We start from the raw sequence: 27,383 nt of genomic DNA on the forward strand, positions 1-27,383 counted from the left end.
GCACAAAGATTTAGTAATGACATCTGCATTTGATACAGTTTAAATGAGATATTCCCAAAACAGACTGAGGAAACTCATTTTGACAATTTTTCTTTTATCCATGCAAATATTGTATACTTTAACTGGAGGAAAAAAAACACAAATGATAAATGAAAAGTTCGCAATTTGGAGTACTTATATAAGTTGTTATTTGAAAATATTTATTAATTTTAAAATGAATGTAAAATGAGCTCATGTGAGTCAAGGTTCTTTTAGAGGGAAAAAAAGGTGATATTTACATTTAGTAATTATTTCCTTTTTTGAAAGCTTCAGGATCTTAATTGTCATTGTTTCTTTTATACATCATGACCAGTGGGGTATTTTATTCAATTATGATGGATTACATGTCACCCATCTGGACATGTTTCAGATGTAACTAATTAAAGATCAAAGTACTTAGAATTAAATGCTTTGCTGGATTGTTTTGACTTTAACAAAGGAAGAAGACCATCAGAAGCTTTTTGAAGGAAGGACCATACCAATTTTGAAACTGAGAAAATTGAAACTCCTAAACTAACTAAGAATTTGCTTTTATTTTTGATCTTTCCAAACCACTTAGCCCTTCTATATGTTAAATCCATAGGAGTTAGAAACTACTACCACATGAAATCTGGTACTGGTATAAAAACAAATAACTCTAAATAAACTCTTGATACAGAGAGAGATATAGAGAGAGAGACAGAGAGGCTGAGACAGAGAGAGGTGCTTTTCTTTGACCAAGAGAGAAGCTATACAACCTTTAGAGCACAATGTTTTAACTAGTTTCACTAGGATAGGAGAAAAATAAAAACAAGATGACCGATACATTGAAGAAAACTGATTTTCTTAATCTACTGCAGTTTGTTAACAACCATTGCTTTGGCAATGATGAATCTGCATAAATATTTCTTGGATGGAAAGGAAAAGCTTTCATCCAGAAATAACAATTTCAAGAATTGTAATTCCAAAGAAGAGAAGGAAAGCAATTTAAGTCTCAGGGGCAACTGGAACCAGTTCAGTTCAGTTCAGTCACTCAGTCGTGTACAACTCTTTGCAACCCCATGGACTGAAGCACGCCAGGCTTACCTGTCCATCTCCAACTCCCAGAGCTTACTCAAACTCATGTCCATTGAGTTGGTGATGCCATCCATCTCATCCTCTGTTGTCCCTTTCTCCTCCCACCTTCAGTCTTGCCCAGCATCAGGGTCTTTTCAAATGAGTCTGTTTTTTTAATCAGGTGGCCAAAGTATCAGAGTTTCAGCTTCAACATCATCCTTCCAATGAACACCCAGGACTGATCTCCTTTAGGATGGACTGGTTGGATCTCCTTGCAGTCCAAGGGACTCTCAAGAGTCTTCCCCAACACCACAGTTCAAAAGCATCAATACTTCGGCGCTCAGCTTTCTTTGTAGTCCAACTCTCACATCCATACATGACTACTGGAAAAAGCATAGCCTTGATTAGATGGACCTTTGTTTGCAAAGTAATGTCTCTGCTTTTTAATATGCTGTCTAGGTTGGTCATAATTTTCCTTCCAAGGAGTAAGTGTCTTTTAATTTCATGGCTGCAGTCACCATCTGTAGTGATTTTGGAGCCCCCCAAAAATAAAGTCAGCCACTGTTTCCACTCTTTCCCCATGTATTTGCCATGAAGTGATGGGACCGGATGCCATGATCTTAGTTTTCTGAATGTTGAACTTTAAGCCAACTTTTTCACTCTCCTTTTTCACTTTCTTCAAGAGGCTCTTCTTCTTCGCTTTCTGCCGTAAGGGTGGTGTCATCTGCATATCTGAGGTTATTGATATTTCTCCTGGCTTTCAGCACAAGCTGGAATTGCAACCAAGTAGGTGTCAGAAGGCAAATATCTTATGGGAGAGTGAAAGACTATTAAGACTTAGCTCAGGGTACATTTATCAGGGATACAGTCATATTTCTTGTATAGTTCATTAAGCTGACATTTCCTTGTATTCTTGGAATAAGTTAGTTAAGGGAGTTAATATCATGCACAGTCTTCAGTATTTTATATATTAATCTATTACTTTTCCAACATCATAGTAGTCATCAACCTTGGAAGTGTAGTTATTTTTGTTGGGCTTATAAACATCTAATGATAGTATGATATTTATTCAGGACTTTTCAAAATAATTCAATACATTGTGCATGAAAAGAAAATCTTTCCAATTCTGATAAATAGGAATATTGAGGCACCTAAGGATATACAGGCATATTACATTATTATTAGATTAAAAAATGTCTCTATAAGTGACTTAAATAATATTTTTGATGATTCATCCAAATGTTGGGACTACAGGAATCCCTATATATTGTTTTTTAGGTATTTGAATTATTATACCCATAGTGAAGATTTATCGAAGTATGGCAAATAAAATATGTACTAAAATTCTTGATGTAAATCCAATAAATCCAATTAAAAAGATCAGTGAAATATATACAAAGTCAAAATTTAAATAATATACACAATGCAACAGTTGTGAATGTTTGAAGAATTAGTTCATTGGAAATTCTATCACAATCTATAACATTTAGGCACTGATGATTACTCATTCAAATTATTGAATCTATTATGCACTATTCATTAGTTTAATCAGTAAAACTGTACTGTAGATAAGACAAAGTTCCCACTCTTGGCAGAAAGAATAAAGTAAATGGGCAGTGATAATAGTGGAGCTTGCAGAATTCATAGGAAAAGTCCTAGACAGCCATGGAACTATGCATGGAAGAAAGAGAATTGACATCTCAGTTGAGACCAGAAGGATGTGTAAAGTACATCTGTGCTAATAATGGGAGCAGTAGGGAGACATAAAACATGTTTGACAAAGGCTCAGAAATGAGAGAGATTTATGACACAGAAGGGAAAGTGAAAGTAATTCAGTGACCTGGAATGTATTAATAGTAAGCATCTAATAAATATTTCTGAGTGAATGAGAGACTGACTGACTAAATGAATGAGTGAGAAATATTGAAGTATGAAGAGGTAGACCAGAGATAAAGTTTTGTAAGCATGTGTGTTAGGCCTTCAGAGAATTTCATTTTCTGGATATACAAATGAGCAGTATTTGAGTGAATAAAAATAACCATAAAACAACAACCATTAGTTGGAGGAAATAAAATATAGGGAAAAGAAAATGAAAAAAGGACTTCAATAAACTGTGCCTGATAGAACTGGAAATAATGGCCTGAAAACTGGTTATAATACCCTATTTTCTCACCAAGATCCTAAAGATTCTTTCACAGTGTTCCTTCTTTCCTTTGGCTGTCCTGGGTCTTCGCTGCTGCATGGGCTTTTTCTCTAGTTGTGAACAGGGGAGGCTCTCCAACTGCAGCGTGCAGACTTCTCTCTGGGTGGCTTCTCTTGTTGCAGAGCATAGGCTTGAAGGCTCTTGGGCTTTGGTAGTTGCAGCAATGGGCTCAGTAAATGCGGTTCCCGGGCTCTAGAACACAGGCTCAGTAGTTGGGGCCCACAGGCTGAGCGGCTCCATGGCATGTAGGATCGTCCTGGATGAGGGCTCCGACCCATGTCACTGGCATTGGCAGGTACATTCTTTACCGCTGAACCACCAGGAAGCCCAAGAACCTAAAGGTTCTTGATAGGGAAATCTCTAGTCTGAAATGTTTAAATATTTTATTAACTGGTTTTATACATGACATTTTGTAAGTTGTATTATTTATCCAGTGTATTTTTATTACCCATGCATTAATTTTCATATATTCATATATTTTCATATTTTTAAGACTTTAAAAGTATTGCATTGATCTGGAAGAGTTTTAAAAACAAACTGCACTGCAACTTTTCTGATGAAATAAAAGTTATTTTTCAATAACTATTTAGTTGCATATAGTAAAAATAGTGAAAACCCATAAAGATAATACATTTACTAATAAAATATCCTTCTAGAGACAAGGTAGTATGTAACTGTTAATTAACTTTATTGATAGCTATTGCATGTTCATAGGGCTTAAAGAATCTATAGTTTAAATATACTGATGTGTTTTCATGGACTCTAGTGTAACTAACAGCACATTGATTTATAGTTTGAACTATGAAATAGAATATCAATGGATAGATTTACTTATCTTGTGTTAAAATTAAGTTGAATAGTCCTTAAGTTGAAATACAATGTCTTATGACATTTGTGTATCTTTCTCAGCTAAAAATAGCCTGTTGAAATAAAGCTTAAAGTTAACTAATGTTTAACTAATATTAGCAAATATAGTAGACCTTGATGTAAGTAAATTGCAGATCAAAGCTGTTAATTCCTAGTTATCTCTAAATCAACTTAAAATGCTTTGACAGAAAATGATATAAAGGATTACTGACTTTAATTTCATACTATGGAAATACCATACTCAAAGATTTACTCATATAAAAACAGAAAAATTGATTAATTATTCTATGAAATTGATCTTCAGGTAGGAGGCTACTTAACTATTTAGAATTTATGTTTCTTTATCCAAATGTTTTTACTTAGCACTTATTTTTTTAAGGTGCTGTACTTTTTTCTGGGGATATATCAGTTAACAAAGTAGATTAAAAATCTCGAAATGCTTGGGACTTGTGCTCTAGAGAGTGGAGAGAAATAATCAACAAAGTAGAGAGGTAAATCATATTCATGGTATGTTAAGAGGAAACGTATTGTGGAGAAAAATGAAGCAGGTAGAGGAAAATAGTGAGTGCCAGGATGAAATTTGCACTGTAATTAGATAGTCTTGGAAGGACTCACTGAAAAGGACTAATCTAAGCAAGATTTGAAATGAGAAAGTAAGCATTGCAATATCTGGGAGAATAACATTCCAGGCAAGGGATCCAAGTTTAAAAGCCCTGAGGTAAGATCCTATTTGGCATACCCAAACAAAATTGGCAGCCTGGTGGGAGCAGTGTGGATGAGGGAGAAAGTAGGAAAAGAGCTCCAGAAAGTCATTGTTTTCTTCTTTGGCAGTTTTAGTGGGTGGGGATGGGGAGCTGACATTGCATAGTATAGGATCTCTCAGTTCATTGTAAAAATTTGGCTTTTATTGACAGTAAAATAGAGCAGCACTGAAAAGTCTTATGGAAAAGTATGACATGACCAGAGTTATATTTTATAAGGAATATTTAGAGAGGTCCCTGAAACAGATGCTGACCTCAACACAATTTGAAAGCCCATATTTGAGGTACCAAATGATGAGAAGAGAATAAAAGCTTTTGCTCTCATTCAGGAAATAATGACTTTTGGGCAGTTTGATGGTGATGAATGTGGTTATGGCATGAGGCTTGAGATGAGAATGGACCTCTTTTGCTATGGTTTATACCATTTTCATAAAGTTGATGACCAGCTTTTAGCTCTTGCATGAACCTATTGAAGAAGAATTTCTTTGCAGAAGTTATTGAAGATCATCTGGCAAACAGAAGGAAAGAAATCATAAACCAACTTACAATGTGACTGAGAGCTGGTTTTGTTTGGTCTACAGTACTTTAAATTATTAATGTTAAACTTGTGGTTTTTGTTTTTAAGAAATACAGAGAATAAATTGATGGAAACATTTACCAAAAACTTAGGGGAAAAAAAAAAAGAAAACAAAAAAATATCTGCTATGTTGCCAAAAAACTCCTAAGGAGCTAAGAGCAGTAGCAGGGTGACCTGTTCAGATCATTATTGTAGTACAAGAGTTCAAGATGATGAAAGCCTGGACCACGTGGCTTTAGGGGAGGTGGTGAGAAGTGCTTGAATGCTGGATATGTTTTGATGGTAAAGTCAACAAGGTTTGCAGAAAAAACTGGTGGTAGGAAGAAGGAAAACAAAAGCAGGCAAGCATGACTCCAAGTTGTGAGTCCTGGGTAGTTGAAGGGATAAAATTATTTAATGAGATTGGAAACACTGGGAGATGAAGACTAGAACACAGTTTGAGATACAAGTTTGAGGTACCCATTAGACAGTCACATAAAGGGATTAAGAAGGCAGTTGGATTCTGTATCTGGACCTCAAGAGGAGAGATCAAGCCTAGAGATGTTAAGGGTGGGAGGCATCAGTATAGGTGACATTTAAATCTGCAAGCTTTGGTGAGATCGCTATGTGAGTGAGTGTGGATCAAACAGAAGACAAGGCCAAGGACTGGGCACTGTGGTATTCCAATTTTAGAAAGTTAAGGAGGATAAAATGTAGGAAGTCTTGAGCGGAATTGAGAAGAGGTAGCTGGGGATGTGAGAGGAAAAACAAAGACAGTGTGGCATCTTGGAAATCAGTGGAACAATCAATTGTTTCAAATGCTGCTATTAGATCGAGTACGGTGGAGACCGAAAGTTGATCATTTGGGAGTTTCTGTGGACCACCTAAAGCCCGACTGCTCTGCGCTGGAAACAGTGACACGCTGTCAACTTTTCTTAACCTTCATATCGCTCACTCCCTTTCTCCAGAGATATGCTTGCTTTCTTTTTTCCCTCCCACTGGATAAAATACAAGTGATTAGGTTCATTTTTCAGAGTTTTTAATTGTGATCTTATTCTCCTTCTCTGAACTAATATATTAATTATGATTAGATCTAAGAGGTTCCTCAAGTTTTAGCCACTCATTTACATACACATTCTTTGACCACACCTATAGATAGTTGATCTCATCCTACACGTATGAACATTATTGTTATATCTCCTGGTGTCACCTTACTCTCAAACTATTGTACCAGTTTCTTTGATACACCTAGAAATTGATGAATCAAAGGGGATTTCAAAATGTTCATCAAGTTGTCAGTTTCATCTACTTCCACTTCTCATTTTGAAGATTCTTATTGTTATTAATGATCCTTAAGTAGCCTTCATTCTTTCACCTATCCATTTACTCAACAAACTTGTATCATTGGGAGTGGTATTAGGAGTGTTGCTCTTCCAGTAATTTAAAGCAGATGTAGTAATATAATAGAAAAACATAATAATAATAATATGAACATAATTACCTAGACTAAAAATTGGATGGCTTACTTCATAAATCATTTTTAGTTATATTCTAATCATTAAGGTAAAAATACCCATAGAGGCCCCCAAATCTTATCCATCTGCAAGTAAATGTGATTTATATGGTATCCTTATACTAAAAAAAGATAATGGTTTCGATGGGTAGAGCATAATATTAATTTGGTCATTTGGTCATAAAAAGAGTTACCTCTCATAAGTTTTTTTTTCTTTTTATCTACAAAAACTAATTTCCGAGAAGAGTGATTTTTAAATCTAAAAACCAGTTGTTTCATCAGGCTGATATTTTCAGTTGGAATGGATTCCTTTGACAGCTTGAAGATATATTCACCGACATGTCTGTAATGGAAATCATTTCAGAAGATGCTAGACTGACACAGGCTTCCTACAGCCTCGCAGCAAGACAGTGGTAGTCTTGAGGAATGATACTTTTCATCTTTTTGAAGATAGACACTCTCCAGTTGTCACCCCACAGGAAATCAGGAAGCATGCTAAACTCCAGTGGACTTGGAATTACACAGCCAAGTGCCAGTGGAAATAGCCTATCCAATATTATGATTTATTTTGAAGGAGAGTTTTAAAAAAACGGAAAAGGGAAAAAATGGAAGTAAGCTGCACGCAACATGGCCAAACATCTGTCTGGTTTTCTGTCTCAGAAACAGCTTGGAACTAACTATTCTCACAAGATCTCCTGGCAGAGTAGCTTGATGAAAATACCAAAGCTGTGAGGAGAAGTGTTCTTTTGCTGAATCCTTTCTGTAGCTATCATATGGTGTATTAACCTAAATGAGAACATGTGCACCTTTTTTAAAAGTTCCTTTATGTTTAAATGGGGCACTTACTAATTCCATGAACAGCACAAGTGCAGTTCACTTAGCATTAACACCAAATAAGCCTTAATAGTTTTTAGAAACATTAATCCTAGATGTGTTCTGATTTCCTTTTTTCAAATGGCTTTTTTAGAAGCAGTCAAGGAAGAGCTTGATAAGACAGAAATTTAAGTGTGAATTCAAGGACACTGGTGATTTCTTGGGTGCCAAAATTAATCTCTAAGGGGAACTCATTTTAGCTGCTGTATACATCTATTTATTCATTTTTTAATGTTTAATGGATACCGTCTTAAGTAATAGAGACAACTTGATTTTAAACACATTTCTGGCTCACCTGTTAGACGCCAGAACTGTGAAATATACAAGATCTATGTTACTCTTCAAATGTTCGGTGTCAGAGGGAGGACATTCAGCATTTCGAGATTCATTATTTTAGAAGACCTTGAATTTTATCATCCTCAAATGTTGATTAAGTGAATTTATTTTTTATTAAGTATTCAAGGTAGACTCAATTAGCTGGGACATTTCATATTTTTATCACGAGGCATTTTGAGTCTATCCTTTGTGACATCAGAATTAGTTTCTCATCTCAGAGTTTGCTGTGTTTATTCCTCTAGTGACTCAGATGTTTATTGGCAGTCAGTTTGTAAAATGCTCCCGGGGATTATCTAAATGCAGAATGTTAGGAATGGAAACACATATTGCCTCTCCTGTCAAAAAAATGTAATTAACACACATGATGTATCATCTTGCAAAAGTGGATGAAAATTCCAGCGGGTGACCTCAAGTCACAGTTCCCAGCGCACTTACAGACCGTCATGTTTCTGAATAGCTCCCAGCCCAGCACAGGACTCCTTTCTTCTTGTAATTCTGTCTCTTTAGCCTCCTGTGTGTGCATACACACAGTATGTGCATGTGTTCACCCCAAAACCCACCACTCAATTTCAATTTCTTTAACAATTTTAATTGATTTGGTTTATTGCATAGGTAAGAATGCATTTACAAAGTACAAAAAATTGAATGTACTTTTTCCTATCTTTATTTTGAGAGTTTCCTCATTCTTTTGTGTGGTACACTTAATTCACTGTATAGATGCATAATTTATTTAACCCGTCTCTTATTGATGCATATTAGGTTCTTTCCAGTCTTTTGCTATTATTAAAAAATATTATAGAAATTCAATGCATTTTTACATATCATTAATTACATGTTAATTGTATACACACACACACATGTATTAATAAAACATCTGTGTAGTGTAATTTCCCAGAAGTGGAATATCTAAGTAAAAAATTCTGTGCATTTGTAATTTTGACAGTTATTGCTAAATTCACCTTTATAAGGATTTATGCCATTTTACATTCAACCTTTAAATGTGTAACAATTGCTGTACCCCCTTTAGTCTTGTCATCAGGAAGTATTAATAATATTTTAGGATTCAACAATTTGAAAAAATGGTGAAAGCTTTTAGAGCGGATTTAATTAGCAGTTCTGTTATAAATGAGGTTCACTATCTTATCAGAAGTTTAATAGCCATTTATATTTCTGTTTCTTTAAATAGTTATCTTATATCTTTTGTCTATTTTTGTGTTATGTCATTGGTATTTTTTCTTGTTGGTTTATAGAAGTTCTTTAGGCATTAGAAAAATAGCTTGTTTATCTGTGATAGAAGTACTTCTTATTTTATATAATGGTTTACCTCCCCCCGACTCCCATTAGAATTCTCTGCTCTCATGAAATCCCTGTGAGAGCATGTGGGCCTCAATGCACCTTTGAAGGGTAATAATTTTTCTGATTTTTCATGGAAAATGGTATGGTTAGATTTGATTTCTTCTGGCGTAAATTTTGCAAAATTATTTTCCTAAAAAATATTCCATTCTACTCAAGTTTTAATATATTGTCAAAGAGCATATTTTTCATAGAACGTGTTATAGCCTTGGTAAATTTTGCCTTCTTAAGCTATCAATTACTAAAAAAGAAATAAAAGCCACCTTATTGAAATGTCTGTGATTGGAGATTTGTGTAATTTTTCTGGTAATGTGTCGATTTTTACTCTCTTTATATATTTTAAGACAATATAATTAGATACTTTCAAGCTCAGAATAAAAAGAAATTTGAGTTCCTGATGGTTTCTTGTTTTTGTCTGATATTTTGTTTTCTGGTTTCCCACCAGAAAATATATGGGAATATATGCCAGAATCTTAAATAATTTTTGGCTGCAATAATTTTCAGAAAAAGAATGACTGATTTAAGAATTTTTGGAAATCCTAGAAAGTTCAAGTAGATGCACTGACTTTATAGAAATATAAGCAATTGCAGTATAGAGAAAACACCTGAAATATAAACAAATAAATTGCAAGTACATGTACTAAAACATTCATAATATTCCTCAATTACTTCACTGCATTCTAGTAAATATAAACCTGTATCTGCTTAACTGAGAGAAGGGGAGCTTAACTATTTGTCTAAGAAAAGTTAAATGAAACCAGATATGTAAGTCTTGGTAGCCTTAATTGTTAAATTATTTCCCACATTGTGTAGATTCATATCTCTTTGATCAATGGGAGGCCGAGTGCTGATGACCCTTCTCCTGAACTGCTGGAATTTACCTCTGCTCGCTACATTCGCCTGAGGTTTCAGAGGATCCGCACCTTGAATGCCGATTTGATGATGTTCGCTCACAAAGACCCGAGAGAAATTGACCCCATCGTCACACGAAGAGTAAGTTATGATGAATCATATTGGCATCTGTCATTAATATTGGGCCTGTTGTTTTAATTGTCTGTTAAATAGTTTTGTTTTTAATGATTGTATTCATTTACGGTTGTGCAGGGTCGTCATGCTGCGAGGGCTTTTCTCTAGTTGGGTGAGCAGGGGCTCCTCTCGGTGATGGGGCGCAGGCTTCTCACCGCGGTGGCGCCTCTTGCTCCGGAGCACGCACTCTGGTACCCACGGACCTCAGTTGCGGCTCCCGGCTCTAGAGCACGGCCCCTGGTGTGATGCATGGGCTCAGCTGCTCTGCCACGTGGGGTCTTCCCAGCCCGGGGATTCTTTACCACTGAGCCGCCAGGAAAGCCCTCAGGCATGTTTTAGATTCTAGTTTTCCCCGGTCCTATCTGGTGAGAGAGGCCTGGGAGCTGGGAGTCCTCCCCAGCCACAGTCCTGGCTCTGCCATCCAAAGCTCTGGGGCCTTCGGGGCGCGCCTGCTCCTCCCTCAGTGGTGTCTGACTCTTTGCACCCTGCGGACTGTAGCCCACCAGGCTCCTCTGTCCATGGGATTTCCCAGGCAAGAGTACTGGAGTGGGTTGCCATTTCCTTCTCCATAACTGTCTGTTAAATACTTTTAAAAAATAGTTTTCAGTGGAGGCATGAAAGACTAAAAATTTCATGGACCTTCCTTTGTTTAAATCCAAGCTCTGGGCCACTTATTAGATGTGTAACAAATATCAAACTTTTTAGCATTTCTAAACTTTAGTTTCCTCTTGGTACAGTGGAGCTCATACTGCCTAGTTTATTCTCTTGATTTTGAGGACAAAGTTAGTTTTTCCACACTTTGGGTGATCTGTACTATTATAATTGGCCTTGTGGGCTTGTAACCTGCACTAAGAAATGCATTTTATGTCATGACTTAGTACACACACACACACACACACACACACACACACACACTCACACCACATCACATCCTGATAAACTTTAATATGCATGGAATCAACTGGTGATGTTGTGGAAATGCAGATCTGAATTCAGTAGATCTAGGACAGAACTGAGAAACTGAAATTCTAACAATTTTGCAGGTGATATGGATGCCACTGGTCCATGGACCATTTTATCTAAATAAATAATTTAGTTTCATGCTTCTCTAATGAATCACAATGTACTTCTAGTTCAAAAGAATACAGATATTAGGGAAAAAACTGATTGTATACACTTTCATTTTCCTTTATGAATTGAATATCAGGAGAAAAATGGTTATAGCATCCTTTCAACATATCAGTGGAAACAGAAGCTAGTAGAGATGTTGTTTTCAAACAGGAATTTGAGAGATTATGACATAGATGATCTGCCCAGGTTCAGTCAGTTCAGTTCAGTCGCTCAGTCATGTCTGACTGTTTGTGACCTCATGGACTGCAGCACGCCAGGCCTCCTTGTCCATCACCAACTCTTGGAGTTTACTCAAACTCATGTCCATTGAGTTGGTGATGCCATCCAACCATCTCATCCTCTGTCGTCCCCTTCTCCTCCTGCCTTCAATCTTTCCCAGCATCAGGATCTTTTCAGATGAGTCAGTTCTTATCAGGTGGCCAAAGTATTGGAGTATCAGCTTCAGCATCAGTCCTTCCAGTGAATAGTCAGGACTTATTTCCTTTAGGATGGACTGGTTGGATCTCCTTGCAGTCCAAAGGACTTTCAAGAGTCTTCACCAACGCCACAGTTCAAAAGCATCAATTCTTTGGTGCTCGGCTTTCTTTATAGCCCAGATTGCTATGAGTCATAACTATGCTTCCTCCTATCCATGACCTGCCAGGTTCTCTGGTTTATATCATCTCCCTTATATGCATGTATACAATCAAGACAGTATTAGCTAGAGACTCAGTTCAGTGGTAAATCCGTAAATCAAATACAGGCAAACAGAATATCTACTGTGACTAGAAGCAAAGGAGAAAGGCGGATTGTAGGGAGAAACTGAGATTGTTCTACAGAGACCCTACTGGGCTTCAGCTCTTGCCACCAGTTAGCAAACTGCTGAGCCTACAGACTGAATATTGAAGGACTGTGCTTTTCACAAATATGTGAGGACTCCTCATATATTTTTTCATTGCTTAACTTCCTCACACCTAACTTCTCCATCATTAAAAAATAACTTTTAAAGTCTTATTGTCCTCATACAACACATGTTGGACGTTTTAGTGCCCTTTCCAAACCTGAAATAATTTTGCCTTGTGTTATATTTCAGTCTATTGTAAATTGTCTTCTGCAAAAGTAATCATTATTTCACAGCAAAGTTTAGATTCTTCACTTATTAAAAAGTCACTTTTAATTATAATTTTGGCATGACTTAAAAGTATACACCAAGGAAGACTGAATAATTTTGAAGTGAAATTTAATCTTTCCTGACAGTGTATCTATCAAAGAAAAAATCAATGGAAGAAAACGTGTTCCTTTTATCATCTTTTGCTGAAGGCAGAGAGGGTATTGGGGTGCACATTTAATATTTATAACTTCATTGTATATGAACCTTTAAAATAGTGCAGTAAAATTCAACATATAAATATGGTTTTGAAAGTACTCAAGTTCTGTAAACACATTAAATTTAAATATATAAAAATAGGATATTGAATTTTAACTCCTCTTCATGACTTAGAAATGAAGCATTACACATATATATTTAATGCAAATGTTGCAGTTTTAAAAACATCTACAAAACTTCTGTATCAGCTTTCTGAGCAACTATGCCTAGTTTTATCTGTATTATTAGGTGATGAAGTTAGTGAAAAGCAGAGTTTAACATCTAAATTAAATCTAAACTTCCTTGCAAGTTACAATAGTGTGAGGTATAAGTTTATCAAGTCAGATAAAGTAACAAAAGTATTATAAAAGATACTGTATATAAACAGCAAAAACAAAAAGAAAAAATTTTTTGAAAAGAAGTAAATTAGAAAAGAGAATTTGTAGTCAGGGAACTCAGACTTGTATCCATCTATTTATTCTCACTAAATATGTGTTTGTGTGTGTTTAGTGTAAATAATTGGAATAATAGAACTATCTACAACTGTGATGGCTATTTGGATTCCACAAGATAATATGAAGTACTTTCACAACTATAACTTGTGATATACAAATTTGTTAAAATTTTTAAATTGTCCAGTTGTATAAATTATGAATAACCTTTCAAAAATAGCTAGGTAGATGAAGATAATTTGAGGCAGTCCTATGTTAACCCAAACAGGAAGGTAATTGCATGGACATTTTAACATAATAATGAAGAAATAGTGTTCTGCACATCCAGTTTACTCCTTGCATTATATTAAACCAATCTTGTAGTTAATTACTTTTCATGTGCTTCTTGATGTGCTTAAGAAATGTGTCATCATGAGCACCATTTCCCTTACATTGGTTGATTCTTTTCAAATTCATTAAGTAGAACAGTCTGCATATGATTCGTGAACACTGGCATTCCTAAAATGATGATAAAAGAAGTTTTCTGTCTTTGAACTTTTATGGAGAATTATTGTCCTTGCTTCCCCTCACCCCACAACAATTTGCTTTCAGTAATAAATGCTCCAGCATGGAGTTTGTGTACTGTGCAGCACTTTGTGCTGTTATGGGAAATAAATTTCTGAAATGCCCACCTAACATAAGCTATAGAGGCATTCTGCCCCTGGGTTTCAGTGTGAGGAGCTACTGGATACTCTTGTGAGCCTTCAGTTGTTCTCTCGAGCTTCCAACTAAGGGTAGAAGCATAAAGCCAAGTTTTTAACTGAATGCTCCTTTCACCTTGCAGTAGTCTTAACAGGATTTCTCTCTGGATTGCTTTTTGCAGTATTACTACTCGGTCAAGGATATTTCGGTTGGAGGGATGTGCATCTGCTACGGTCATGCCAGGGCTTGTCCACTTGATCCAGTGACAAATGTATGTATATTTTTAGGCTGCTTAGGTAAAATGAAGCTCTGAACTGTAAAATGCTTCATGAGAAGCTTTGCTGAAAGGGATGCTATAAATGGGTGTCAGGTCCCCACTTAGACGGTGTAACAGAAAACCAAGCCAGGGTGAAATAGAGCTGGCAGTTAGGATGATAGACTTTGAAGGGAGCCATTACAGTATCAGAAAACAGATTAGTTTTTTCCCAAAAAGGCTCCAAACCAGTCTATCTATTTTGAAACCTCTCTAGCTATGACAGCCTGCTATATGATTTAGCTTTAGAGAATGCCTGTCATCAATCAACCTGTTTCTTTTATGAATTTTCATCAAAAAAAATTAATGCAAACAAATGAAAAATGTACCTGGAAGTAAATATAAATGACCATGGAAGCAGAGACTGAGGTTAGATGGGGCAGTAAGGAGTAGAGTGAAAGAGAGTATTCAAGAGGGCTTGAAATCGCCAGGTCAGAAAACGCTGGAATGGTTTTGGGTTGCATTTTTCATTAATGACAATGTATTAAGTGAACATAACCTAAGCAAAGAAGATGAATGAGCGTCCATTTTTCTCAGGCATAAACAATCTGGTGAAATACAGAATCATCTACTCTATGTATGGAAGAACTATTTTGGATAGTGAGATCACTAGGTAAACACTTTTTCCTACTGCAACTGTTATACAAATGATATTTCTTTCAAAGCTAGTTTTCTGAGTAATGCATCATAGTATTACCTCCTAGGGAAGATTCAAATCCCTGGCATAGTATTCCTCGCAAGATTGTGGTCCTGCTTTCTGCAGGGTGTGGGCACTGTCTATCAGATGTACTGATGGGCAGTATTTCCTGAGATTTGAGAACCTGCACAGCAGCCTTGGAAGGACGGCTCCATGCAGTGAAAAAGACTGTACTCAAAACCCTTGCGGACAGGAGATGCAGGCTTGGAGTATTAGATTTCTGCTCTATCCCCGCCTCTCCACGCCTAGCCGTCTACTCTCTCCCCTCTTCCTATGCTAATTGCTGATAATCAGTTCACTTCAGTCGCTCAGTCGTGCCCGACTCTTTGCAACACCATGGACTGCAGCACGCCATGCTTCCCTGTCCATCAACAACTCCCAGAGCTTGCTCAAACTCATATTCATTGAGTCAGTGATGCCATCCAGCCATCTCATCCTCTGTCACCCCCTTCTCCTCCTGCCCTCAATCTTTCCCAGCATCAGGGTCTTTTCCAATGAGTCAGCTCTTCAGATCAGGTGGCCAAAGTATTGGAGCTTCCACTTCAGCATCAGTCCTTCCAGTGTTAATAGTACTTTGATGGAAACCTTAAATTGGATACATCCAACCCAGAAAACCTGTGGATCTCAGGAATTAGAGAAGTGATTCTAGTCTTCAAGACCACTCCTGATTCTAGTCTTCAAGACCACTCCTGATTGGGCCTTCATTCTCTGCTCATCTGAGCCCAGTGATTCCAGTACCAACCATGAACCTCCCTCCCAAAGCTGGTGTTGATCAAATATATTCACTCCCACTGCTGACACCTCTTCCTTCCCAGACTGACAGGAGTTTTAGGTTTTGGTACAGAGGCTCCATGTTTTCTCTTGTCTTCATTCTACCTTTCAGGAGAAACCCCTCATTTATGCTTCCAAAGGATGCTGAAAGTATGCTTCCCCACCCTGCCCCCCGCTTTGTTTTTTTTTTTTTTACTAGAAATCCCGCTGTGAATGTGAGCATAACACGTGTGGTGATAGCTGTGACCAGTGCTGTCCTGGATTCCATCAGAAACCTTGGAGAGCAGGCACTTTTCTGACCAAATCTGAATGTGAAGGTATGTTCCAGACAGGCCAACAGCATGTGTAAGTCTTCCTTTCCTGAGGCACAGGTGATGTAAACACTTGCTGATTTCAGGTGAACTATATGTCAAATTCATATGCATTTTATCCAAGACAGTAGTGGTAAGCTCTTTAACTCTCCTGTTTTAGAGTTTTCAAGATTTTATTTTTTTGACAAATATTTACAAAACACTCATGAATTTACCACTGTGTGAGAATTATGAGAAGTAGATAAAACCATAATGTACACTTACTGTTATCAGGGGTGAATCTGAAGCTTATAGTATAACATATATGAACTTCTGAAAGTGTTAGTCACTCAGTCATGTCCAACTCTTTTGTGACCCCATGGACTGTAGCCCACCAGACTCCTCTGTCCATGGGATTTCCCAGGCAAGAATACTGGAGTGAGTTGCCATTTTCCTTTCCTGGTGATCTTTCTAACCCAGGGATTGAACCCAGGTCTCCTGAATTGCAGGTGAATTCTTTACTGTCTAAGCCACCAGTGAAGCCCCCATATGAACTTCTGCTGAACTGTAAATCCTAACTAGCCAGAAAGCCAGATTCAATTGAATTCAAATATTAATGTTTTAGTGAATCAGTCCCAATCACATTTTTTCAAAGTGTCTATGGCCTTCAGAACAGGCAGACATTTTAAATAATGCCAACTTTATATATGAATTGAATAAAATGTATGTACCGTGTATCATGTATCAGACATGATTGGTCCTTAAAATTATTGAACTATAGCAGGCTTTAATCACATAATATTTCCTAACTATACATTATCTTTTCAGCCTAAGATTCTGCATATACTATCAATGTCTTGAGTCTCTTAGTTTTCTGCCCTTAGCTCTTTTGCTTTTTGATTTGTGTCTGGGTGCTTGTGAAGATATTTTGGGTTAGAAATCAGTCATTGTTCTGAGAGGTACCTGGAGGAATGGGGCCCCACTACACAGTGGTGTAAAGGAGTAAACCTTGACAGCATTGGATGTCCAACCTTTGTTTTTATTCCTCTACTCCCAGCTCCATTCCTGATGATCCCTCAGGAGCTCCACAACTTCTCCCAGTTGAGAGCAGACTTTCATTCCTAAAGCTGAGTTTAAGTTGAATGACACCATGAATATCTCTTCTCAAATTTCCTTACATTTAATAAATTTCTCTTCTGCTTGTGGAATATCAGCAGTTACAGGGGGGAGTATCATTGAGGGTAGGGATTCCTCCTGTTGTCTCTGACCTTCTATCACACAGTTATCATAATGCTATGTTAAGTGGATCTGCAAAACTCTTTACCACTCTCCACTAATATGTATCTGTTTAAACAAAGAAACAGAAAGGTTAGATCAAACTTATTAGGGATAGACAAAGCAACACAGAAGGAAATTTCCACTTGCCGCTCTATACATTTTAAAAAATACTGTTATTATAAAACAATTTTATCTTTCTTTGTGGGAGAGATGGGAGGTTGGATTTCCAAACTGAAAAAAAAATAATTTAAAAAATCTACAAAATAAAGATAGGGTTTTTAACCCTAAAACCTTGTATATATAGTGCTTTTGGTGATATATATATTCGTATGAGTTTATATGAAAATTTTAGCTTCCAAGCTGAGTGGTGTTCCAGTCACTTCTGAAGATTTAGAAACATCTTTCTGCAATATGACAAATCCCTCTGTAAAATGAATCACTGTTGTTTAGTCACAACTTACAACGATTGTATAAAGTTGTGTCTAACTCATTTGAAAAGACCCTGATGCTGGGAAAGATTGAGGGCAGGAGGAGCAGGGGATGACAGAGGATGAGATGGTTGGATGGCATCACCAACTCAATGGACATGGGTTTGGGTGAACTCCGGGAGTTGGTGATGGACAGGGAGGCCTGGCGTGCTGCGGTTCATGGGGTCGCAAAGAGTCGGACACGACTGAGCGACTGAACTGAACTGAACTCTATGTGACCCCATGGGCTGTAGCCCGCTAGGTTCTTCTAGCCATGAGATTTTCCAGGCAAGAATGCTGGAGTGGGTTACCATTTCCTTCTCCAGAGCATCTTCCCAGTCCAAGGATTGAACCTGTGTCTTCTTGATTGGCAGGGAAATTCTTTACCACTGAGCCACCAGGACAGCGCAACCTCTCATCTCTCCTGCAAAGAAAGATAAAATGAATAATTTCCTTCTAATTCACTTGAAATTTGGATTTTGTCAGTCTAGCTTATTTGAGGCAGGGTCTATCTATAAAGTGCAAAGGATATGTATTCCATTGCTAAGCCTATACTAACAGACAGTTTCTATCATGTGTCATGAACATTCAATGAAATAACAAACTGCTGATGGCCGAGTGTAAAATGGTTGTTTGTGAGTAGCTACTCTCTGGGTCCTCTGAGGCTTTAGATGGAAGATGTGCAGGTCCAGGACCTTTAAACAGCAACCAGAGCTGTAGGCAGAGGGCCCTCATATGTGGAGTGTACGCTTCTCAAGCATTAGTCTTTACCTGCCTTAGCTCATGGTTATAAGTACAGTCAGCAATACAAGTTCTAAATAATGTGAGAATAAATTTGTATTCCTCTGCATTTCTCTGTAGTTACGCTGGTAGCAGAAATCTTGACAGTTTCTTGCAATATACTTTTACAATAAGATTTTTAAAAATTCTTGTGTGTTGTCCTAAAGATATAAAACTGCATATCATGCCTAGTGATTTATATTTGTGATTATATACTTCCCTAGAATAAAATTTGAAAACTCTCCATTAATACCGCAACAGTGCTATATCCTAAATCAAAAGCCAACAAACTGAAGAAGCTATTTGCAACAAACTGGACAAGGGAGAAAATATCTAGTGTATTAAGAGATCCTCCATAGCAATAAGAAAACTTTTTTTAAAAACTGTTAAAAATGAGCAAAAATTGAAATAGGCGTTTCTCAGGGAAAAACTATGACATGACCATATAAAGAAATTGTCACAGTTTTTATGATTAAAGAAGTATCCATTAAAACAATGAAAGTACTTTTTAAAAACTTACCAAGATGTTCTTTCATTCACTCAACATATGTTTGAATGCTTACTATGTCTAGGAGCTGAATTAAAAATGTTGATAATACACAGTGTAGGTGAGGCTGTGGGGAATCAGTTTTAACATGTCTGTTAGAGGGAAAGTAATCTGATATAGCATTTTTAGAGAGAAAATTTTCAAGTTAGTTAAAATTAAAATTCTAGCCCCTGACTAGAAATTGCGCTTGCAGGAATTTAATCTGTAGATGTACTCGGATTCTCTATAGAACCTCTTATAATCCTTATATTAGCTGTTTAGTCACTAAGTGGTGTCTGACTCTTTTGTGATCTGCTACTGATATTTACGGGCTTTCCAGGTGACATTAGTGGTCAAGAATCCATCTGCCAATGAAGGGGCCATTTAGAGACACAGGTCCACTCTCTGGGTCGGGAAGATCTCCTGGAGGAGGACATGGCAACCCACTCCAGTATTCTTGCCTGAAGAATCCCATGGACAGAGGAGCCTGGCGGGCTAAGGTCCATAGGGTCACAAAGAGTTGGACACGAATGAAGAGAGGATACCCAAATCCAAGACTGGCACAAAATAGCATGATCTCATCACTGAACAAATCAGCTCTCCTCTTGTCCTGATTACTTTGCACTAATTGTACATCTTTTTTCTCTTATTAGATAACTTTTGAAGGGATTGTGGTAGAGATTGACCCTGAGACTCTGGAGCCTAACTTCAGAGTCTGGCTTACAATTCTGATTTGGTGACTTTTTACAAGTGATGGGTTAGTTGGTAAGTCGTATCCAACTCTTGCGACCCCATGGACTGTAGCCTGCCAGGCCTCTCTGTCCATGGGATTTTCCAGGCAAGAATCCTGGAGAGGGTTGCCATTTCCTTCTCCAGGGGATCTTCCCGACATAGAGATTGAATCCGGGTTTCCTGCATTTCAGGCAGATTCTTTACTGACTGTACTATATCTAAGCCTGCTTTACAAGTTATGGGTGGGTTTTTGTTGTTGTTTTTTTTTTTTTTTTTGCTAAATGCAGACAGCAGAGCTGCAGTTCTACACAATCTTCAGTTGGTCAAACTGGGGGATGAGAAGCCAAGTCAGGAAGGGCTGACTGCAAAGTCACACTCCAGTTTTGAATTGTGCAAAGGGTTGACACCCTTAATCCCTGTGATATTCAAAGATCAAATGTATATACACTAAACATCCTTCTTTACCCATAGGATCTAATACAGAGATTCACATATAGTAATTATTCATCACAGATTACACAAATGTTATTTATTCAGTGTCATACTTCAATAATAATCTGTTTGTTGTAATAGGAAGCTATAGGTTGAATTATATGAAATATCAGTTTTGTAAGATAAAATCAGTCAAATATTGGCAATTTCATACTATTCAGTTTAAATTATTTGTCTTAAGTTCCATTAATATATATTTTTTAATTTGTTTAATAGATTCATGCCCTTTCTAGGCATATTTGTATTGGCTTTGTATGTATATACATATCATATAATATAATTTGCTGTATGGTATACAAATCTCTTATGTAACAAGAATTATTTTTATATATATCTGAAATCTGAAAGTTTATGAATTTATTTTTCCCTACTGCAGCCTGCAATTGTCATGGGAAAGCTGAAGAATGCTATTATGATGAGAATGTTGCCAGAAGAAATCTGAGCTTAAATATACATGGAAAGTACATTGGAGGGGGTGTGTGCATTAATTGTACTCGAAACACTGCTGGTATAAACTGTGAGACATGCATTGATGGTTTCTTCAGGCCCAAAGGGGTAAAGTATGCTTTTTCTTTCATGAAGTATTATTTTGGATTTTTCAGACTGAGATGTATTACAGGAAAAAATAATTTTGATTGCTTCTTTAAGTAGTTGGACTTCAAATTTCAAAGGTGACTAGAAATATCTCATAATAGAAGCTGATATAAATCATTGAGGATGTGATATAAAATATTACCATCCCTCCACAAAGTCCCATGGTGACTCATTCCAGTCAATCCTTACCCCTCGGCAAACTTTGTTCTGATTTTTAAAGCATAAATTAGTTTGCCTCTTAGTGAATTTTCTAAAACTGAAATCGTAAGTTCACAAAATTTTTGGTCTTCCTTTCACTCAGTGTAACAGGTTTAGATTTACCCATGTTGTACACACTGATAGTTATTTCTTTTTTAAAAAATTCTAAGGAGTACTCCTCTGCATGAATGTGTCTTACTTTTTAATCCATTCTCCTATATATTTGGGTCATTTCCAGTTTTTGGTTAGTTCCTTCAAATCAATGTTATATGAGTCTTTTTGTGGTCATGTGTCATTAACCTTATGTGTGTCTAGGAGTATAATAGTTGTTTCATAGAATTAGATGTATTTTTGACTTTATAAGATACTGCCAATGTTTCATCAAGGTAATGATACTGTTTTACATGTTCACCAAAAATACATGTGAGTTCTACTTCTTCCATCTCTCTCTAACATTTGGTCTTAACTGACGTTTTGAAATAATCATCCTGGTGGATGTGGGTGTAATGGGTCTGGCAAGTCGGTACTAGGCTGTCACTAAGTCAGTCCTATCAATGCTGAGTGCTACAGCACATCTTCTATTATGAATTTATAGCAGTTTTTTTGTACTAAATTTATTTTAAGTACCTGCTGGCTATTCCTGTATCCTCTCTTGTGAAGTGTTTCTTCAAAATTTTTCTTTTTGATTCTAGAAAAGTCGTAATTTTAAGTTTTAGGGCTGTGGCCCATCTCAAGTAAATCTTTGTGTGGAGTGTGAAGTAATGATTGAGGTCTCCATGTTTCACCTGTTGTTCCAGCACCATGTTTTGAAAAATACTTTTTTTTTCTCTTTCAAATTGTTTTGAGCCATTTTTTGAGAATAAGTTGATCATTTGGGTTAATATCTGGAGCCCCAGTTCTATTCCATGGATTTATTTTTCCATCCTTGTGCTCACAGCACACTGTCTTCATGACTAGCTGGTTCCCATGACTTCAGAAACACTTTATGTACATCATTATAATTTATTTAAAATAATTTTTAAATCTACATTGTGATTTGTTCTCTATTGTTTAGTTTCTAAGTATTTGGGCTTTATTAAGTAAGTCCAGTGTTAGTCACTCAGTTGTGTCCAACTCTTTGCAAGCCCATGGACTATATCCCTCTAGGCTCCTCTGTCCATGAAATTCTCCAGGCAAGCATACTGGAGTGGGTTGCCATTCTCTTCTCCAGGGGATCTTCCTGACACACGGATCAAAGCCAGGTCTCCCGCATTGCAGGCAGATTCTTTACCATCCCAGCCACCAGGAAAGTCCCATGTATTAATATTACTTATTATTAACATGGAAAATTTATATTTTGTTTTCATTTTTATAGATGTAATCACTGAGAAACACAGAGCAGCTAAATAAGTAGACAGAACTGGGAGGGAATTTGTTATAGCCCTGTACTCAGTGTATTATGGTCTTTTTTGGATTTCATTTATTCTTATGAGAAGGCAGCCATCATTTGTATTTTTGTTCTTCTGTATGTAAGGTGTCTATCTTCCCTAAATGATTTCAAGATATACTCTTTATATTTATCTTTTAGCAACCAAGCCATGTATTGGCTATGGCCCCTAGATAAAATTTGATCCATAGCCTATACTTGTATGGCCTGCAAACAAACAAAAAACAATTTTTTCTTTATATTTGTAAAAATTTATTTTAAAAAGAGGGGGAGGAGGAGGCGGGGGGAGGAAATGAAGGGAAAGGGAAAGGAGGTGGGCGAGAAGAAAAAGAACAACCCAATTAAGAAAAAGAGCAAGAATAAGATGGGACAATAGCTAGGAGGAAGAGGAGGAGGTGAGGAAGGCAAGAAAAAGAAGAAACAGACCTTAGATGACTTACAAAACCTACAATGTTGCTATCTAATTTTACAGAAAAAGTTTTCCAATCTTGGTTAGACCATGTTTGTCTAAATGTGGCTTTCTCTGTACGTATATTCTTGGTTACTAAACTTCTTGTAATTATAAATTGAGATTGCTGCATTTTGGAAATTTTAGGCCATTATTTCTTGACATATTTTTTTGAACTGTGCTCTCATCCTTTTATGACTCCAGCTACATACAGGCCAAGTTGCTGGACTGTGCCTATAGGTTACTGAGGCTGTGATAATTTTTTTTTTCTTTCTTTGTGCTTCAGATTGGATAATTTCTATTTATCTGTAAATAGCTATACTACTTTTCTGCATCCCATCAGTTATCTGTTGCTAAGCATATGCAGTTAATTTTTCAACTTTATAGAGTGCTTATATTTTTTTATAGTTTCCTCCACTCTGCTGAAAAAAATCCATGTATTCACTCATTATAAACCTTATTACCTTTATGCTCTCTTCAGCCTATCTAGAGACCTATACAAGTCCTTGTCTATTGATATTGGGGCACCTCACTGTTTTTGTTGACCTGTTTTTTTCTTGAACAAGTACCATGCCTTAGTTTTTCTCCTCATGTCTAGTAATTCATGATTAACACAGGAAATTTTGGTTGATACGTTGTAGTGACAAAAGATTCTGTTATCTTCTTCTGAAGATTTTTGGATTTTGTTTCAATTTGTAGTCAGCTTACTGACTAATCACTATGAAACTGGAAGCTTGCTTTTATACTTCTCTAGAGCAGATTAATAGAAAACTAAAGGTATGTATCTAACCTTACTTGGTTGATAAACAAATTTCTATTTAGGTCATATCATGTGAACTAGAAAGTCTATTCAGGTCATTCAGCTTTCCTGCTGTTGCTTTCCAGTGGGCCCCTTGGAGTCCCCAGAATTAATGTGCAATTAAGGAATCAGTTAATAATGGAGGGATATATATATGTAGATTTTGTTATTACCCTTATATGAACATGAATCTCATCTAGTGTGTTTTTTCTTTCAAATCTCAAATCCTTCTAATTTCTGCATGCTTTTAATTATTCTCCCAAGCCCTCAAATATTTGATTTTTTATATTTCCAGAATTCATCATTGTCATTTTAGGATGTGTTGGACCTATTAAAGACACTCTGCCATTATTAAAACTGGAAGCTTGATCAAGTTTTTAATACAACTTACTAAGTGAATCTGAATCTAGAATTTCATATTTTAGCACATAAAAATATGTATGCTCTATTTTGTGCTAAAAATTCAAGTATTTCAAGTGTTTAGTATTTGGGTGAAAATTCCTTATGTTTTTATGAAGATATAGAAATAAAATTTTTGTACACTGTGAATTTTATATCTTAAAAACATATATCTGCATTATTAAAAATAATTGCCCTAAAATCTCATTTTAGATATATCTACTAAGTACATATATTTAAAAATTAAAACATATATGTATATATATGCTTATGGCCATGTTTACTTTGAGAATTAATTAGTAATCTTATTTTAGTAAAATTAAAAATAAAGTATAAAGTAGATATATTTATAGGATATCTTATGTTAGAAGGTTTCCTTTGCATCATTTCTTTTTAGATCCCACATATAAGGGATGTCATACAATGTTTCTTATTCCTCTGTCTGACTCGGCTTCACTCAGTATAACTCTCTAGGTCCATCCATGTTGCTGCGAATGGCATTATTTCAATCTTTTTAATGATTGAGTAATATTCCACTGTATATATGTACCACATTTTCTTTATCCATTCCTCTGTTGATGGAAATTTAGGTTGCTTCCATGTCTTGGCTCTTGTTAGCAGTCCTGCAATAAACATTCGGGTGCATGTATCCTTTCGGATCATGTTTTTCTCTGGATGTATGCCCAGGAGTGGGATTTCAGGGTCATATGGTAGCTCTAATTTTAGTTTTTTAAGGAACCTCCATACTGTTCTCCATAGTGGCTGTACCAATTTACATTCCCACCAACAGTGTAGGAGGGTTCGCTGGAAGTTCTCCTGATCAGCAATCTGATTCAAGCAGATTTTCCCAGTTACTGTAAGGAAGGATAATAAATTAAGAGGCTTTGATTTACTCAAGCTCATCATTGTAATCATAAATTATATTCATAAAAGCTAAGAATTTATCCTAAAGAAATTTATTGCTATATATCCCCATAGAGGTGTTTTTTTGTTTTGTTTTTGTTTTTGTTTTTGGTGTTGCGGTTCTCTCTTGGTTAAAAAGTCCTCCCAATTCTGCCCTCAAATTGCCACTCACGTCAAGCTCAAGTCTAAATGTCACTTTTCCTGTGAAACGTTGTTTGTCTTCATTGTGTTCGTACTCTCTCTTCTTTTGCTCCAGAACTCTCTTCTCTGTGTCTATCTTATCACTTGGCACATTCTACTTAATCAATATCTTTCAAGTCTGCTTTTCCAGTAAGCTTCTTTAATGCAGAAAGCAGGCCTTACCTATCTGGGCTTTGCACGATCCTTTCTTCACAATAGAAAGTAAATGAATGAGTATTAAATAATGATTTTGAAACTGATCTATAGACTTAGAAGATTGAGTTCTATCAGATGTGTAAATATTTTTCTGCTTATGACACTTTGACCTATTAACAATCAAGTTTTCATTATAAATTAAATCTGGATATATATATATATATGTAAACTATATTTGGGGACTTCCCTGGTTGTTCAGTGGTTAAGACTTTGCTGCCCGACCTTGCAGGGGTTGCAAGTTCAATCCCTGATCAGGGAGCTAGGATTCCACATGGCTTCTGGCCAAAAAAGCAAAACATGAAACAGAAGTAATACTATAACAAATTTTAAAAAGACTTTAAAGATGGTCCACATCAAAAAATAAAAAGCAGTATTTTATGGGAAATAGATTATATACATAATTATATGTATATTCAGCAGTATTTTAGTATTTCCTAGGCAAAGAATTTAGTTGCTTTTTTATTCTTATCCTATTGCATCTAGAAAATAAATCTTTTATATGTGGTACATTGGCACAGTCTAGGTTTGTTTAATTAAAATATTCTAACGTTAAAAACTACTTGTTGTATTGAATATTTGATATATGTGAGAAATCTTATGAGATGGTTTCTGTTATTCCTCTTAATGTTAATTTAATAACGTCACTATGATTGCTATTATTAATCTCATATTACCAGAAGGTAAAGTGCAGGAGATAGCGTAGTCAGTAAGTGGCCACAGTGGAATGTGAGCTTAAGGCTTCCTAATTATAGAACCTACATTCCCCTCCCCAGATCATGCTCCCTCCTGAGAAAATAAAAATTTTAATGTAAATATTTAAGACTACATTTTCTCAAGCACCAAATTTAATTAGTTGTATTGTGATCAATGTGAAAAAGGTTTTGAAAAATAAAAATTTGGGGGAAAATTACTAATTTTGAACTACATTGCAGTAAAACAAAACAGTAAAGAAGATTTTATCATGGAATGTGTATTTCTCTTACATTTTCTATATAAGCAAACATTGCTATTTTGTTTCTTATGATAATTGTGATTATAAAAGAAAGAGGTACATTCTAAAATATGTAGATATTAAAAGACTATTTGGAATTTTCTTTAAAAACTTTAGCAAAGAATAAAGCATGGTGAAAGTTATATGGTGAAATTCTGGTAATCATTGAATCTAGGTAACAGTTACATAGGAGTTTATTATATTATTCTCTTTACTTCTGTATGTCCACCTAGGAGAAATGGATTCTGGCAGTTTTGAAAATATAGCAAAGAAATTTTCTTATGGATTATTTTCCAATATAGTTTCTTATTGCATATCATTAAGTTGTGAGAATAAAGAATTTTCTTATATTATCATTTTCTCAATATAATATCTTACTATATATCATTAAAATGATCTCTAAGGCTTACTGGATCAAAAAATATTAGTGTTTTTATTACAGTTGACCTAAAGCAATTTAATATTTTTGTTAGGTATCTCCAAATTATCCGAGACCATGCCAGCCATGCCATTGTGATCCAGTTGGTTCCTTAAATGAAGTCTGTGTTAAGGATGAAAAACATGCTCGACGAGGTGAGAATTTGGTAGAGGGCTGTTGTTCTGATTAAAAGTTAAAGTGTTTGTTGCTCAGTCGTATCCAATTCTTACATCTCAATAATTGCATTTATGTTTATACTTTAAAACCAAGAAGAGAAAAAAAAAGCAAGAAGAG

At 36.0% G+C, this 27,383-nt stretch overlaps 1 protein-coding gene across 7 annotated transcripts in view; it reads left to right on the forward strand.

Moving 5' to 3' along the window:
- The window catches only part of LAMA2 (laminin subunit alpha 2), a 693,967-nt gene that overhangs the window by 259,377 nt on the left and 407,207 nt on the right, over positions 1-27,383 (forward strand). For all 7 annotated transcript variants that reach the window (XM_043457137.1, XM_043457138.1, XM_043457134.1 and 4 more), the window contains 5 exons: positions 10,350-10,529; positions 14,353-14,442; positions 16,152-16,269; positions 20,894-21,072; positions 27,145-27,244. In XM_043457137.1, the coding sequence (XP_043313072.1) occupies positions 10,350-10,529; positions 14,353-14,442; positions 16,152-16,269; positions 20,894-21,072; positions 27,145-27,244 (667 nt within the window). The remainder of the gene's footprint in view (positions 1-10,349; positions 10,530-14,352; positions 14,443-16,151; positions 16,270-20,893; positions 21,073-27,144; positions 27,245-27,383) is intronic.

This window comes from Cervus canadensis, chromosome 33 (genome assembly GCF_019320065.1).
Source record: "Cervus canadensis isolate Bull #8, Minnesota chromosome 33, ASM1932006v1, whole genome shotgun sequence".
NCBI classification, from domain to species: domain Eukaryota; kingdom Metazoa; phylum Chordata; class Mammalia; order Artiodactyla; family Cervidae; genus Cervus; species Cervus canadensis.